The 14,736-nt window shown below is 34.0% G+C and overlaps 1 protein-coding gene across 5 annotated transcripts in view; it reads right to left on the bottom strand.

Moving 5' to 3' along the window:
• Nucleotides 1-14,736, bottom strand: part of LOC134683345 (uncharacterized) — a 61,774-nt gene that overhangs the window by 25,932 nt on the left and 21,106 nt on the right. For all 5 annotated transcript variants that reach the window (XM_063542591.1, XM_063542592.1, XM_063542590.1 and 2 more), the window contains exon 6: nt 2,686-2,928. In XM_063542591.1, coding sequence (XP_063398661.1) covers nt 2,686-2,928 — 243 coding nt within the window. The remainder of the gene's footprint in view (nt 1-2,685; nt 2,929-14,736) is intronic.

A 14,736-nucleotide genomic window follows, 5' to 3' on the forward strand; every position in this document is an offset into this window, starting at 1 on the left:
TATACACGAATAAATATGGTTTAGAGGTGTGGATCTCGACTGTTTCCAAGTTCTAAAACAGGAAGGGGTGGGGTGACCCTAGGGACTTCCCCTATATTTCATTTGATTATTATATAGTCCCATATATGAATGTATATGGTTGAGGGTTGGAATCTCATCTGTTTCAAAGTTATCAAACAGGAGTGGGTTGAGTGGCCCAAAGAACTCCACCTATTTATCACATTATTTGCTGACATTTAGGTATCATATAATCTATGGGTAGTTGCACTATTTGTGAAAATAGAGTAAGAAACTTCCAGCTATATCAACTGACCCATCAAAATTGAGAAAAAATTCACATTGAAATTGCAGTAATATGTTTACACCTTAAAATCATCTAACATGCATTATCAACATTTATCACTGATAAAGAAAAGTTATACGGTCACTAAGAACATATATATTGTTAGATATACTGTTCCCAGCTGTCACATTGTATTGGATTTTGTCATTTAAAATTTGTTAAGGAGGCTCGCGGGTATAAGATTTTCAGACAAAAACCAAACATTCATAATTCTTTATAAATTTTATTAATTACCTTAAGTAGTTGTTACTTTATCTTATGGTACAAGAATTTTTCAAAAAAATCAATACATGTTGGCTCCAGGTGACCTTTAAAATTTAGATATCATTGAAAAAGCTTCAAATTATCTCCCTTTGGTGCAAAAATGCCATTTTTGACTCTAAAAATGAAATAACTTTTTTAACTCATCGGTGACCTATATTTTTTATTGTTGTTTTCCAATAGGCTTTACATAAACTGAATAATTGTAAAATTTAACCAATTTCTGTAATTTAGTTCTTTTTTTATTTCGATATTACCAATATTTCTCCTATTAGTTCAACAGAAAAAAAGGACATTAACAAAAATGTATGCTTTTTGCGAAGGCAGATTGTGAGCGTAAATGCACGGTGACCCCATTTTTTTATTTCATTTTTCTATTAGGTATAAGATAAAGTTAATTTATAGAAAAATATAGATATATCCTATATTAAATAAACAATTTGATTTAGACCTGCGAGCCGCCTTAAAGAGTAATTTTGAGTTTCTGTACAAAATATTTTCATGCATAGATGTATTTCGTCACTTGTCCTTATTTTTTTTTTAGATGATAGTCAAAAGCCAGAATTACCCTTATCCGCGTCCTGATTGAAACCAATATTGTAATTACAGCAATCATTTTGTTTTTGTCAGATACGATTTTACTCGAATTTAAATTACACATTATTTTTCGGCGAGTTTCTGTATAAAGCTAGCAGTTGAACAAAATGAACATCACTGTCATGAATAATAATGATGAAAATAAGTTTTGAGATTGTTTATTAGGAGACTTTGGTAAAAAGGTTTGCAAAGTTATTTTTTTTTTCTTTCAAGTGGAAGGTCTGTCGGTCGTAGCTAGTAACCAAGTCGAAAGTCCGACTGCAAAAGTGGAAGGTGGCAGACCTCGTATCACCGTTAATTTGAACCCATGCCTCCAAATTGAAAAGATACGAAAATTTCGTCTTCTATTTTAAAATTGTCACAACAGTATGAAAAGCTGAACTCATTTTAATATATACTGACGTAGTTGGCTACAAACAATATTCCTATGTCTTTTGCCATTTTAGAAATCTAAATCACTTAACTTTAGAGATTTTTGGCTATTAAATATTTCATACATTTGTTCTTCGACATCTTAGCCAAAAGCTCAGGGGATAATAAACTACATAAGGATTTCTAATGCGCTATACTTCATATGTGCAACTTCAAAACTTTTGGGTGATTCGACGATCATTTAAGGTTTTTCTGGTCATATTTTTTGTAATCTAGAATTAAAAGTATGAAAAAACTCACTGTCCAATTAGTTATAAATAATGTAATATCCAGCTAGATGATAACAATGGCAAGTAGTTCAGCATTTATTGGGTACAAGACAAATCTAGGGTGTTCGCAGAAGGCAGTTTAACTGCCTAAAAAATTGGCAACTTAGTGTCAGGAAAGTCAATAATTCAATATTGGTACATTTATGATGATTTTGATAATATAATGGATTTTCTATTAAAAAAAATTCACTGTCCCTTCTTTTAGAGTTAAAGTTAGTCATTCAATTACATAAAACATGCTCAACTTTATTTTTAAATTTGAAGGTTCACGATTTTAATGACTGGTTTTGAGGGTAATAGCAAGCAAATTTTCCAATGGATACTATAGCTATCAAATGTACCAGGATTATAATTTTATACGCCAGACATGCGTTTCGTCTACATAAGATTCATCAGTGACGCTCAGATCAAAATAGTTAAAAAGCCAAATAAATACAAAGTTGAAGAGCATTGAGGATCCAAAATTCCAAAAAGTTGTGCCAAATATGGCTAAGGTAATCTACTCCTGGGGTAAGAAAATCCTTAGTTTTTTCGAAAAATTCAAAGTTTTGTAAACTACTAAATATTTGTCCTCTGCTTTTTTTTTTTTATAAGAACTAGGGTAATAAAAAGATTGTAAGTTCCATTAAATTCTAAACTATTAAAACTGCCAAATTGCCAATTACCACATCCATTGTGATATGTTATAAAATAATAACTTCTTTCTTAAAAAATATTGTTTGATATCAATGAAAAACCCCTGGAAATTTAATACTGTCAAATTCTTGGATTAGTAGAAAATACCTTAGTTTTGTGTTTATTCTTTGGTGTACTGGTGTTGGTAGTCTTTGTTTTTATTGTTGCTGTTGATGCATTGAGGGGCTGTGACATGTACTGTATTTGTGGCTCAGACACATATATTACTTGACCAGTATTTGGATGTGGTGTGTAGACATGTCGACCTGAATCATTTGTTCCAGATGGCTGCAATATACTGTGCATTCTTATAGGAGTACTGCTATTTCCTGATGGAATATATTGAAGTTGCTGAAATCAGATGCAACATAAACATACATTTTTGTTGGAAATTTATAGATTATCACTTATACTTTTACCTATTACAACAACTAGGTTGGTTTCTAGTCAATAACCAGATGCTCCGCAGGGCACAGCTTTATATGACCGCAGAGGTTAAACCCTGAACGGTTGGGGCAAATATGGACACAACATTCAAGCTGGATTCAGCTCTAAATTTGGATTGTGATTAAAAAGTTGACACAGCATAGGTTTCTGACACAGAATGAATGTGTTTTAATGAACTAAAAAATTTTGTTTTGTCTTTGAGCAATTCACTTTGCTGTTGAATATAAATCTTCTCAAAAAAAAGTTTGAAGAAATTTTCTTTTCATTTATGAAATCTGAAATGAGAAAAATTGACCCCCCTCCCCCCAATTTTTTTTTCACATCCCTTTTCCCTTATTCCAAAACTAATCTCAATTCAAATTTCTAATGGAGTTTGCAACAATTACTACTCATGTAAATACATCATAAAATATTAAAATGTAAAAAAGTGCTTGTTATCACTGAATGGTAAAGATTGTTTTAATTTATTAGTTGGTAGTAAAAGTGAATATACATTGTATTTTGTATAAAACAATGATTTAAGTTGATTCAACTACTATTCTGGACAAGGAAAGATAACTCCAATCAAAAAAAATCTTGCTATTGCACAATTAGATATTTCTTGCTAATGCGCAATACTGTGCAATTGAAAAGACTTGCTATTGCACAATACTGTGCAATTGAAGACTTCTTGCTACTGTGCAATAATGTGCAATGGAAACTTTCTTGCTATTGCACAATACTGTGCAATTGCAGATTTCTTGCTATTACTGAATACTGTGCAATTGAAAATTTCTTGCTATTGCACAATACTTAAGACAATAATTTGGGATCCTGATTTGGAACAACTTGAAAACTGGGCTCATAATCAAAAATCAAAGTACATGTTTAGATTCAGCATATCAAAGAAGCCCAAGAATTCCATTTTTGTTAAAATCAAACTTAGTTAAATTTTGGATCCTTTGGACTTTAATGTAGACCAATTTGAAAACGGGACAAAAAATTGAGAATCTACATACACATTTAGATTTGGCATATCAAAGAACCCAAAATATTCAATTTTTGATGAAATCAAACAAAGTATAATTTTGGACCCTGATTTGGACCAACTTGAAAACTTGGCCAATAATAAAAAATCTAAGTACAGTTTTAGATTCAGCACATCAAAGAAACCCAAGGATTCAATTTTTGTTAAAATCAAACTAAGTTTAATTTGAACCCTTTGGACCTTAATGTAGACCAATTTGAAAACAGGACAAAAAATAAGAATCTACATACACAGTTAGATTCGACATATCAAAGAACCCCAATTTTTGATGAAATCAAACAAAGTTTAATGTTGGACCCTTTGGGCCCCTTATTTCTAAACTGATAGAACCAAAACTCCCAAAATCAATCCCAACCTTCCTTTTATGGTCATAAACCTTGTGTTTAAATTTCATAGATTTCAAGTGCGAAAACTAAAAGAATTCAGATGACGACGACGACGACAACGACGCCAAGGTGATACCAATATATACGACCAAATTTTTATTTTATAATTAATCATACCAAAATTATAGTACAAAGTTAAAAGATTTACTAAAACCTGTTAGTTCAGAGTCCTAGGCTGTAAGCCAGGAACAACCAACCAGAAATGTTATACAAATTGATAGGGAACTAGCATTGTTCCATTAGATCAACCAGTGCAAGACATAATAGTGTCCTGCAAAAAAGTGTACACCTGGACAGTTTTTCATCATTGTTCATAGAATTTTGGTATTTTATAATGTCCATTGCATTGGAATAATGTTCCTCGAGTGAACAGATTTTTACTGCAAAAGCTATGAAATAGTGTCCACCCATAAAACAAGTTTTCAAATTAGTTGCTATAAAATTGTGTCCTTAAAGGGAAGTTATACAGAGGTCATTAAAAAGTTTTAATATACTTAAATTTTAATAAAAATCTGAACAATGATAAGAAAGTGATTGATATACAATTTTAACCAAAAAAATGATGGAAGGAAGTGAATATGTAGATATTTAAGTTCTCAGAAATACCAAGTTAATGCTAATGACAATGAAAGAAGGAAGTGTGCATAGTATAAAATTGAATTTGAAGAACTTTACTATATTTATCACGAGAAAAAGGCAATATAAAATATAGAACTTTGGTATTAATTAACTAATGTCCATTGCAATGGAATGTTTCCCTAAGGAAGTGGACAGCATTTCACATTAACAGTTATGATATATGGTCCATCTACAGGGCAATTTGTTTTGGAGTGATTGTTATCTAATAAAATTGTGTCCTCCAAGGAAAAAAAATAGTGAACAGCATCTGTAACGTGTTTGAACTTAAATCATTCTACATGTTTATGTATATATTTTTTTTTAAATATAAATAGGAAGATAAGGATGGTATGAGAAACAATTATCAACCTGTTTATGATGACTAGTTGGAGTACATTGTATTGCCAACCTTTTCATGATGACTAGTTGGAGTACATTGTATTGCCAACCTTTTCATGATGACTAATTGGGAATACATTGTATTGTCAACCTATTCATGACTAGTTGGAGTACATTGTATTGCCAACCTATTCATGATGACTAGTTAGGAGTACATTGTATTGCCAACATATTCATGATGACTAGTTGGGATACATTGTATTGCCAACCTATTCATGACTAGTTGGAGTACATTGTATTGTCAACCTATTCATGACTAGTTGGAGTACATTGTATTGCCAACCTATTCATGATGACTAGTTAGGAGTACATTGTATTGCCAACATATTCATGATGACTAGTTGGGATACATTGTATTGCCAACCTATTCATGACTAGTTGGGAATACATTGTATTGCCAACCTATTCATGATGACTAGTTGGGAGTACATTGTATTGCCAATTATTCATGACTAGTTGGGGTATATTGTATTGCCAACCTATTCATGACTAGTTGGGAATACATTGTATTGCCAACCTATTCATGACTAGTTGGGGTACATTGTATTGCCAACCTATTCATGATGACTAGTTGGGAGTACATTGTATTGCCAACCTATTCATGACTAGTTGGGGTACATTGTATTGCCAACCTATTCATGATGACTAGTTGGGAGTACATTGTATTGCCAACCTTCTCCATGACTAGTTGGGAGTACATTGTATTGCCAACCTTTTCATTACTAGTTGGGGTACATTGTATTGCCAACCTATTCATGATGACTTGTTGGGAGTACATTGTATTGCCAACCTATCCATGACTAGTTGGGAGTACATTGTATTGCCAACCTATTCATGACTAGTTGAGAGTACATTGTATTGCCAACCTATTCCTGACTAGTTGGGGTACATTGTATTGCCAATCTATTCATGATGACTAGTTTGGAGTACATTGTATTGCCAACCTATCCATGACTAGTTGGGAGTACATTGTATTGCCAATCTATTCATGATGACTAGTTGGGAATACATTGTATTGGCAACCTATTCATGATGACTAGTTTGGAGTACATTGTATTGCCAAGCTATTCATGATGACTAGTTAGATGTACATTGTATTGCCAACCTATTCATGACTAGTTGGAGTACATTGTATTGCCAACCTATTCATGATGACTTGTTGGAGTACATTGTATTGCCAAGCTATTCATGATGACTAGTTAAATGTACATTGTATTGCCAACCTATTCATGACTAGTTGGAGTACATTGTATTGCCAACCTATTCATGATGACTAGTTGGAAGTACATTGTATTGCCAATCTATTCATGATGACTAGTTGGATGTACATTGTATTGCCAAGCTATTCATGATGACTAGTTGGGAGTACATTGTATTGCCAACCTATTCATGACTAGTTGGAGTACATTGTATTGCCAACCTATTCATGACTAGTTGGGGTACATTGTATTGCCAACCTATTCATGATGACTAGTTGGGAGTACATTGTATTGCCAACCTATTCATGAGGACTAGTTGGGAGTGTACATTGTATTGCCAACCTATTCATGATGACTAGTTGGGAGTACATTGTATTGCCAACCTATTCATGATGACTAGTTGGGAGTGTACATTGTATTGCCAACCTATTCATGATGACTAGTTAGAAGTACATTGTATTGCCAATCTATTCATGATGACTAGTTGGATGTACATTGTATTGCCAAGCTATTCATGATGACTAGTTGGGAGTACATTGTATTGCCAACCTATTCATGACTAGTTGGAGTACATTGTATTGCCAACCTATTCCTGACTAGTTGGGGTACATTGTATTGCCAACCTATTCATGATGACTAGTTGGGAGTACATTGTATTGCCAACCTATTCATGATGACTAGTTAGAAGTACATTGTATTGCCAATCTATTCATGATGACTAGTTGGATGTACATTGTATTGCCAAGCTATTCATGATGACTAGTTGGGAGTACATTGTATTGCCAACCTATTCATGACTAGTTGGAGTACATTGTATTGCCAACCTTTTCATGATGACTAATTGGGAGTACATTGTATTGTCAACCTATTCATGACTAGTTGGAGTACATTGTATTGCCAACCTATTCATGATGACTAGTTAGGAGTACATTGTATTGCCAACATATTCATGATGACTAGTTGGGATACATTGTATTGCCAACCTATTCATGACTAGTTGGGAATACATTGTATTGCCAACCTATTCATGATGACTAGTTGGGAGTACATTGTATTGCCAATTATTCATGACTAGTTGGGGTACATTGTATTGCCAACCTATTCATGACTAGTTGGGAATACATTGTATTGCCAACCTATTCATGACTAGTTGGGGTACATTGTATTGCCAACCTATTCATGATGACTAGTTGGGAGTACATTGTATTGCCAACCTATTCATGACTAGTTGGGGTACATTGTATTGCCAACCTATTCATGATGACTAGTTGGGAGTACATTGTATTGCCAACCTTCTCCATGACTAGTTGGGAGTACATTGTATTGCCAACCTTTTCATTACTAGTTGGGGTACATTGTATTGCCAACCTATTCATGATGACTTGTTGGGAGTACATTGTATTGCCAACCTATCCATGACTAGTTGGGAGTACATTGTATTGCCAACCTATTCATGACTAGTTGGGAGTACATTGTATTGCCAACCTATTCCTGACTAGTTGGGGTACATTGTATTGCCAATCTATTCATGATGACTAGTTTGGAGTACATTGTATTGCCAACCTATCCATGACTAGTTGGGAGTACATTGTATTGCCAATCTATTCATGATGACTAGTTGGGAATACATTGTATTGGCAACCTATTCATGATGACTAGTTTGGAGTACATTGTATTGCCAAGCTATTCATGATGACTAGTTAGATGTACATTGTATTGCCAACCTATTCATGACTAGTTGGAGTACATTGTATTGCCAACCTATTCATGATGACTTGTTGGAGTACATTGTATTGCCAAGCTATTCATGATGACTAGTTAAATGTACATTGTATTGCCAACCTATTCATGACTAGTTGGAGTACATTGTATTGCCAACCTATTCATGATGACTAGTTGGAAGTACATTGTATTGCCAATCTATTCATGATGACTAGTTGGATGTACATTGTATTGCCAAGCTATTCATGACTAGTTGGAGTACATTGTATTGCCAACCTATTCATGACTAGTTGGGGTACATTGTATTGCCAACCTATTCATGATGACTAGTTGGGAGTACATTGTATTGCCAACCTATTCATGAGGACTAGTTGGGAGTGTACATTGTATTGCCAACCTATTCATGATGACTAGTTGGGAGTACATTGTATTGCCAACCTATTCATGATGACTAGTTGGGAGTGTACATTGTATTGCCAACCTATTCATGATGACTAGTTAGAAGTACATTGTATTGCCAATCTATTCATGATGACTAGTTGGATGTACATTGTATTGCCAAGCTATTCATGATGACTAGTTGGGAGTACATTGTATTGCCAACCTATTCATGACTAGTTGGAGTACATTGTATTGCCAACCTATTCCTGACTAGTTGGGGTACATTGTATTGCCAACCTATTCATGATGACTAGTTGGGAGTACATTGTATTGCCAACCTATTCATGATGACTAGTTAGAAGTACATTGTATTGCCAATCTATTCATGATGACTAGTTGGATGTACATTGTATTGCCAAGCTATTCATGATGACTAGTTGGGAGTACATTGTATTGCCAACCTATTCATGACTAGTTGGAGTACATTGTATTGCCAACCTATTCCTGACTAGTTGGGGTACATTGTATTGCCAACCTATTCATGATGACTAGTTGGGAGTACATTGTATTGCCAACCTATTCATGATGACTAGTTGGATGTACATTGAATTATCAACCTATTCATGATGACTACTTGGGAGTGAACATTGTATTGCCAACCTATTCATGACAACTAGTTGGATGTACATGATATTGCCAACCTGTTCATGACGACTTGTTGGATGTACATTGCATTGCCAACCTATTCATGACGACTAATTGGGAGTACATTGTATTGCCAACCTATTGATGACTAGTTGGATGTACATTGTATTGCCAACCTATTCATGATGACTAGTTTGGAGTACATTGTATTGCCAACCTATTCATGATGACGTGTTAAATGTACATTGTATTGCCAACCTATTCATGACTAGTTTGAGTACATTGTATTGCCAAACTATTCATGATGACTAGTTGGATGTACATTGAATTATCAACCTATTCATGATGACTAGTTGGATGTACATTGAATTAACAACCTATTTATGATGACTAGTTGGATGTACATTGTATTGCCAACCTATTCATGATGACTTGTATGATCAACCTGTTTATGATGACTAGATGGAGTGTACATTGTATTAACCTGTTTATGATGACTAGTTGGAGTGTACATTGTATTAACATGTTTATGATGACTAGTTGGAGTGTACATTGTATTAACCTGTTTAAGATGACTAGTTGCAGTGTACATTGTATTAACCTTTTTATGATTAGTTGGAGTACATTGTATTGCCAACCTATTCGTGATGACTAGTTGGATGTACATTGAATTTTCAACCTATTCATGATGACTAGTTTGGAGTACATTGTATTGCCAACCTATTCATGATGACGTGTTAAATGTACATTGTATTGCCAACCTATTCATGACTAGTTTGAGTACATTGTATTGCCAAACTATTCATGATGACTAGTTGGATGTACATTGAATTATCAACCTATTCATGATGACTAGTTGGATGTACATTGAATTAACAACCTATATTTATGATGACTAGTTGGATGTACATTGTATTGCCAACCTATTCATGATGACTTGTATGATCAACCTGTTTATGATGACTAGACGGAGTGTACATTGTATTAACCTGTTTATGATGACTAGTTGGAGTGTACATTGTATTAACATGTTTATGATGACTAGTTGGAGTGTACATTGTATTAACCTGTTTATGATGACTAGTTGCAGTGTACATTGTATTAACCTTTTTATGATGACTAGTTAAATGTACATTGTATTGCCAACCTATTCATGACTAGTTGGAGTACATTGTATTGCCAACCTATTCGTGATGACTAGTTGGATGTACATTGAATTTTCAACCTATTCATGATGACTAGTTGGAGTGTACATTGTTTTAACCTGTTTATGATGACTGGTTGAAATTTACATTGTATAACCAACCTGTGCATGATGACTAGTTAAATGTATATTGTATTGCCAACCTATTCATGACTAGTTGTAGTACATTGTATTGCCAACCTATTCATGATGACTAGTTGGATGTACATTGAAATATCAACCTATTCATGATGACTAGTTGGGGTGTACATTGTATTAACCTGTTTATGATGACTAGTTGCAGTGTACATTGTATTAACCTTTTTATGATGACTAGTTAAATGTACATTGTATTGCCAACCTATTCATGACTAGTTGGAGTACATTGCCAACCTATTCATGATGACTAGTTGGATGTACATTGAATTTTCAACCTATTCATAATGACTAGTTGGAGTGTACATTGTTTTAACCTGTTTATGATGACTGGTTGAAATTTACATTGTATAACCAACCTGTGCATGATGACTAGTTATTTGTTTGGAGTGTACATTGTATAATCCATCTGTTTATGATGACTAGTTGAAGTGTACATTGTATTATCAACCTGTTTATGATGATTTGTTTGGGTGCACATTGTATTAACCAAGACCACCTGTTTTTGATGATTTGTTGGAGTGTACATTGTATTATCAACCTGTTTATGATGACGAGTTGGAGTGTACATTGTATTTTATTAACCTGTTTATGATGACTAGTTAGAGTGTACATTGTATTACCAACCCGTTTATGATGAGTAGTTTGAGTACATTGTATTACCAACCTGTTTATGATGATATGTTTGGAGTGTACATTGTATTACCAATCTGTTTACTAGTATGATGACTAGTTGGGGCGTACATTGCAGCCTGTTTATGATGATTTGTTGGGAGGACATTGTATTATCAACCTGTTTATGATGACTAGTTGGAAGTACACATTGTATTATCCACCTGTTTATGATGACTAGTTGGAGTGTACATTGTATTATCAACCTCTTTATGATGACTAGTTGGAGTGTACATTGTATTACCAACCTGTTTATGATGACTAGTTGGAGTGTACATTGTATTACCAACCTGTTTATGATGACTAGTTTGAGTGTACATTGTATTATCAACCTGTTTATGAAGACAAGTTGGAGTGTACATTGTATTATCAACCTGTTTATGATGACTAGTTAGAGTGTACATTGTATTAACATATTTATGATGACTAGTAGAAGTGTACATTGTATTAACCTGCTTATGATAGCTAGTTGAAGTGTACATTGTATAACCAACCTGTTCATGATGACTAGTTAAATGTATATTGTATTGCCAACCTATTCATGACTAGTTGGAGTACATTGTATTGCCAACCTATTCATGATGACTAGTTGGATGTACATTGAATTATCAACCTATTCATGATGACTAGTTGGAGTGTACATTGTATTATCAACCTCTTTATGATGACTAGTTGGAGTGTACATTGTATTACCAACCTGTTTATGATGACTAGTTGGAGCGTACATTGCAGCCTATGTATGATGATTTGTTGGGAGTACATTGTATTATAAACCTCTTTATGATGACTAGTTGGAGTGTACATTGTATTATCAACCTGTTTATGATTACTAGTTGGAGTGTCCATTGTATTATCAACCTGTTTATGATGACTAATTGGAGTGTACATTGTATTATCAACCTGTTTATAATGACTAGTTGGAGTGTACATTGTATTACCAACCTGTTTATGATGACTAGTTGGAGCGTACATTTCAGCCTGTTTATGATGATTTATTGGGAGTACATTGTATTATAAACCTCTTTATGATGACTAGTTGGAGTGTCCATTGTATTATCAACCTGTTTATGATGACTAGTTGGAGTGTACATTGTATTATCAACCTGTTTATAATGACTAGTTGGAGTGTACATTGTATTACCAACCTGTTTCTGATGACTAGTTGGAGCATACATTGCAGCCTGTTTATGATGATTTGTTGGGAGTACATTGTATTATCAACCTATGCATGATGACTAGTTGGAGTGTACATTGTATTATCCACCTGTTTATGATGACTAGTTGGAGTGTACATTGTATTATTAACCTGTTTATGAATATAATGACTAGTTGGAGTGTACATTATATTATCAACCTGTTTATGATGACTAGTTGGAGTGTACCTTGTATTACCAACCTGCTTATGATGACTAGTTGGAGTGTACATGGTATTATCAACCTATGCATGATGACTAGTGGGGTGTACATTGTATTATCAATCTGTTTATGCTGACTAGTTGGAGTATACATTATATTATCAACCTGTTTATGATGATTTGTTTGGAGTGTACATTGTATTACCAACCTGCTTATGATGATTTGTTTGGAGTGTACATGATATTATCAACCTGTTTATGATGACTAGTTGGGTGTACATTGTATTATCAACCTGTTTATGATGATTTGTTTGGAGTGAACATTGTATTACCAACCGGTTTATGATTAGTTGGAGTGTACATTGCAGCCTGTTTATGATGATTTGTTTGGAGTGTACATTGTATTATCAACCTGTTTATGATGACAAGTTGGAGTGTACATTGTATTATCAACCTATGCATGATGACTAGTTGGATGTACATTGTATTATCAACCTGTTTATGATGATTTGTTTTGAGTGAACATTGTATTACCAACCTGTTTATGATAAGTTGGAGTGTACATTGTATAACCAACCTGTTTTTGATGACTAGTTGGAGTGTACATTGAATTATCAACCTGTTTATGATGACTAGTTGGAGTGTACATTGTATAACCAACCTGTTTTTGATGACTAGTTGGAGTGTACATTGAATTATCAACCTGTTTATGATGACTAGTTGGAGTGTACATTGTATAACCAACCTGTTTATGATGACTAGTTGGAGCGTACATTGCAGCCTGTTTATGATGATTTGTTGGGAGTACATTGTATTATCAACCTGTTCATGATGTCTAGTTGGAGTGTACATTGTATTATCAACCTGTTTATGATGACTAGTTGGAGCGTACATTGTATTATCAACCTGTTTATGATGACTAGATGGAGTGTACATTGTATTATCAACCTGTTTATGATGACTAGTTGGAGTGTACATTGTATTATCAACCTGTTTATGATGACTAGTTGGAGTGTACATTGTATTATCAACCTGTTTATGATGACTAGTTGGAGCGTACATTGCATTATAAACCTCTTTATGATGACTAGTTGGAGTGTACATTGTATTATCAACCTGTTTATGATGACTAGTTGGAGTGTACATTGTATTATCAACCTGTTTATGATGACTAGTTGGAGTGTACATTGTATTATCAACCTGTTTATGATGACTAGTTGGAGCGTACATTGCAGCCTGTTTATGACGATTTGTTGGGAGTACATTGTAGTGCCAACCTATTCATGATGACTAGTTGGAAGTACACATTGTATTTTCCACCTGTTTATGATGACTAGTTGGAGTACATTGTATTGCCAACCTATTCATGAAGACAAGTTGGGAGTGTACATTGAATTATCAACATGTTTATGATGACTACTAGTTGGAGTACATTGTATTGCCAACCTATTCATGAAGACAAGTTGGGAGTGTACATTGAATTATCAACATGTTTATGATGACTACTAGTTGGAGTACATTGTATTGTCAACCTAGTCATGATGACTAGTTGGAGTACATTGTATTACCAAATTATTCAGGATGACTAGTTGGGAGTGTACATTGAATTATTAACATGTTCATGATGACTAGTTGGGGTACATTGTATTGCCAACCTATTCATGATGACTAGTTAGGAGTACATTGTATTGCCAACCTATTCATGATGACTAGTTGGGAGTACATTGTATTGCCAACCTATTCATGACTAGTTGGGAATACATTGTATTGCCAACCTATTCATGATGACTAGTTAGGAGTACATTGTATTGCCAACATATTCATGACTAGTTGGGAATACATTGTATTGCCAACCTATTCATGACTAGTTGGGGTACATTGTATTGCCAACCTATTCATGATGACTAGTTGGATGTACATTGAATTTTCAACCTATTCATGATGACTAGTTGGAGTGTACATTGTTTTA

Source organism: Mytilus trossulus, chromosome 9, assembly GCF_036588685.1.
Source record: "Mytilus trossulus isolate FHL-02 chromosome 9, PNRI_Mtr1.1.1.hap1, whole genome shotgun sequence".
Classification (NCBI taxonomy): Eukaryota; Metazoa; Mollusca; class Bivalvia; order Mytilida; family Mytilidae; genus Mytilus; species Mytilus trossulus.